The following is a 3,489-nucleotide window of genomic DNA, read 5'->3' on the forward strand; positions in this document are numbered from 1 at the left end:
CTAAATAAAGCTTAGGCGATACCCATATATTAGATACTCTCCTTAATTCGTACATCTTATCTCAAGTATTTTCATTTGTACATACGGCCCTTATCTAGAGCCCTGGGGCGGTATTCACAAAGCTTCTTAGAATTTTCTTAGAAATTGGCTTAAGTTTTCTAAAAAATTCTTAGCTAAGAAAAAATCTTAAGTATCAATTCACAAACAGTCTAAGCATGATTCTTAGCAATGTATTAGTATAATATCTGAGAGTTTTCTTAGTCTATCCTGTTGCATCTTGGGATGTAAAGTTTTGACTAAGAATATTCTTAACACCTTTCGAGTGACGTTTTGGACATTCCCTTATCTATAAATAGCAACAAAACACGACTCTTCAGTGTTGAAAACGCGAAAGTAAAAAGTTTTGGCAGACGACCTATTTTCGATCGGCGGGAATATCGACGGCAGCCAGCGAACATGACTGACAAAAAGCGAAAACCCAACTGGTCTGAGGACCAAAACCTGCTTCTGACGAAACTTGTTGACGACAACAAAGCGGTTTTATTAGGAAAGTTCGGGGCAGGCGTGACAGCTCAAAAGAAAAAGGAAAAGTGGGTGGAGTTGACCCACACGATCAACGCAGCCTTTCCAGGTACGGCAGACCATAAAGATAGTTTTTGGTATTGAAATATATTAAGATTCAAATAATGTTCAAATTTCTATTGTTTTTCAACATTTTAGTATTTTGCAAATTTTCACAGCAGCAACGCACTTAAATCCAAAGGATTTTTTTGGATAGAACTAGATTGTATTGTATTGTAGATCTATATTTTATTTAACATAAAATTTATTTTCAGGGAAAGAAAAAAATAAATGTTATTGTACAGGTTATCAGTTATATTATAGTGTCACATCCAGTACCTATTCGTTTATTTCTGAAATTTACATTACACAGTTGAGAATTGAATATTTTTATGTAAATCATAGGATGCATCAGAGCCCCAGAGGAGGTGGAAAAGAAATGGCATAACATCCAAAGTAAAGCCAGGGGAGAAATTGCAAGGTACAAGCAAGGTGTTATCAGCACAGGTAATTATTGTAGTTATTATTGTAGCAACACTGAACTGTAATAGTAGTTTTACAGTGCATAAAGATAGAGATCTGAGATACATTTAATCTTAATGTGTTGCAATTATTGTCTATGCTAGCTTTCAAGTAAAAATTTGTATTTGGTGTCTTTAAGTACATTTTGGTGTCCCATACAGTGTATAATCAATTCTTAAAAGTTTGAATTTACATATGTATATACAATTCTTAGGTTAGTCATGATGAATGTGCATATTTATAGAGATTCCTAAATTTGAAACAAATTGTAAGGTTGTCTTCAATTGTTACTTTAGTATTATTTAACACATTGATTCGGAAGAAAGCTTTCTCAATTTTTCTGATGTAAGTAAAAATAATTTTTACTTTGACAGGTGGTGGTCCATCACCATGCCCTACTTTGAGTGCCACATCCGAGGTAGTGTGGGATATTCTGGGGCAGAATAATGTATCCATATCCGGAATCCCATCAGCCATGGACACATCCCTCCTACAGGTGGTCAGCCTTTCTGACACAGTTAATGCAAGGTAATTCTACTGATGTATTCCCTTGCCCTTGTAGTAAGTATAATCATTCATGTAGCATAACTCTACTGAAATGATTTGCTATGAAAAACTATTATGTTAGCAAAGTACCTCCTGTGTATAAGTGGTCATACACATAACTATAAAAGCATCCATATAAAATTATAAAACACATCAATAACAGAGAATAACCAATCTTGATTATCCACCTAAACAAATCCTGCAAAGTGCAAGATTGTGGTGAAAAGTATTTGAAGGGATCACTAAAAATCAGTGATGACTCCATGTGTTTGAAACTGATTATTACCTCATATTTTTACCCTATTCAGATACATAGATACTCAAAAATAACAATGACTAAAACAGTTTCTGTCCATTTATATACAGTGAATACAGTGACATGGCAGCACTTGACTTGCAGACATTCCAGGCCATGGGAGGAGCTGTCCCAACTGCATCAACAGTGTCTGTGCCTTCACAGCCGGAACCATCAGTGCCAGACACCGCCTCCTCAGCACAGGGATCCATGAAGAGACCAGCACGATGGAGCACAGTCCAGGAGCCAAAGTCCGTGCGACAAACTTTCCTGTTGGGGGAAAGCTATGATGAGCTACTCTACAAGAAACTTAAACTTGAAACTGATTGTTTAAGTCTTAAGAAGAAAATTATGGAAATTCAACTTCAAAAACTGCAGAATGAATAGAATTTATATCTATACCATGTATGCATATCACTTTTTAAGGCCAGAGAGTTTACCATGTTTTCAAAATGTAATGTATTCTTTGAAGAGAAAGATGTGAAACCTATTTTGACAGAACCATACTCCTTTTCAGTTTAAATTTATCTTCAATAATTGATATTGGTTAATGTGTGAGGTTACAGTGTGTGAAATGTCATTTCTATCAAAAGATACATTGATAACATGTCATAATTTGAATGTGTTTTCATTCAACCATATTCTCATGTTTTACTAATGCTTACAGCAACATTGCATTTCAGGGTTCAAAATCTTTGTATTTGGGTGCCAATGATATGGATAAAATCAATAAAATGCCTTTCATATTTGTATAAGAATATTGTTCCCACAACAAGGAGGCAAACAGTTCAGGATAATGTCAAAATAATCCACAAAAGATTTTGTTAATCTATTTCAGGAATAGGGTACTAGTCATCAAATTGTGTTACCTATCGCGAAACTGGAAGATGTCCATTATGGGGTGCCTGTCACTACTTGTAGAAAGTATTGGCTTCGTCTGTTAAGACTATCACCTGACAGGTATGTTGATCAGTGCTAAACAGGATTGTTATCTATGGCCAGTGGCCAGTGAGGATGAATATCTTATTCTGTGTCACTGTATTTGATATGACATATAGGGCCAGTTACTTCCAAGAAATTGTGATATGTATTACAACATGTATTTGCTCAATTTCTGAAATATGTATAAGAAATGCAGGAAGAATTTAAACGTGTTTAACTTTCAACAATAATGATTATGTATTGAAGACTTTATGTACTATCGTTCTTTTGAATTTACTACAATAAAATCTGTCTGTCATAAAATGTTTCTTACAAGAAGATAAATGTATTTTCATATACCGGGTAAGTAAACTGGGAAAATGCATTGCAATTGAACCCTTGAGCATTTTTAATGATCCTTGAGATTCACAAATTATATATAATATTTAACAATTATAGTAACAATATTAGATTCATTAACCAGTTGTAATAAATTGTTTGAGAATTATTTTTGAAAAAAGGTAAACCTTATCTACTGATTCTTATACTCTTATTTGTTAAAATAAACTTTTTTTTTACTGAATGTTTTTGTTGTTGAATATAATTCATTAAATAGTGGTTTTACTCAATTAAAAGAAGAATTA

General features: G+C 33.6%; 1 protein-coding gene across 1 annotated transcript; it reads left to right on the plus strand.

Moving 5' to 3' along the window:
* Positions 1–456: 456 nt before the first annotated feature.
* Positions 457–2,311, plus strand: LOC139444461 (nuclear apoptosis-inducing factor 1-like). Its single transcript, XM_071225425.1, has 4 exons — positions 457–631; positions 967–1,068; positions 1,458–1,611; positions 1,996–2,311. The coding sequence occupies exons 1-4, from the start codon at positions 457–459 to the stop codon at positions 2,309–2,311; spliced, it is 747 nt and encodes a 248-aa protein (XP_071081526.1).
* The last annotated feature ends 1,178 nt before the right edge of the window (positions 2,312–3,489 follow it).

Source organism: Haliotis cracherodii, unplaced genomic scaffold, assembly GCF_022045235.1.
Source record: "Haliotis cracherodii isolate W230 unplaced genomic scaffold, xgHalCrac1.p SCAF_50, whole genome shotgun sequence".
NCBI lineage: Eukaryota > Metazoa > Mollusca > Gastropoda > Lepetellida > Haliotidae > Haliotis > Haliotis cracherodii.

What these genes read in the sequence shown, in the direction of transcription:
- LOC139444461 (XM_071225425.1), top strand. Translation starts at nt 457, where the DNA reads ATGACTGACAAAAAGCGAAAACCCAACTGGTCTGAGGACCAAAACCTG. An exon ending in GATCAACGCAGCCTTTCCAG is followed by an intron (nt 632 to 966) that starts GTACGGCAGACC and finishes TGTAAATCATAG; the next exon opens with GATGCATCAGAGCCCCAGAG. An exon ending in GCAAGGTGTTATCAGCACAG is followed by an intron (nt 1,069 to 1,457) that starts GTAATTATTGTA and finishes TTACTTTGACAG; the next exon opens with GTGGTGGTCCATCACCATGC.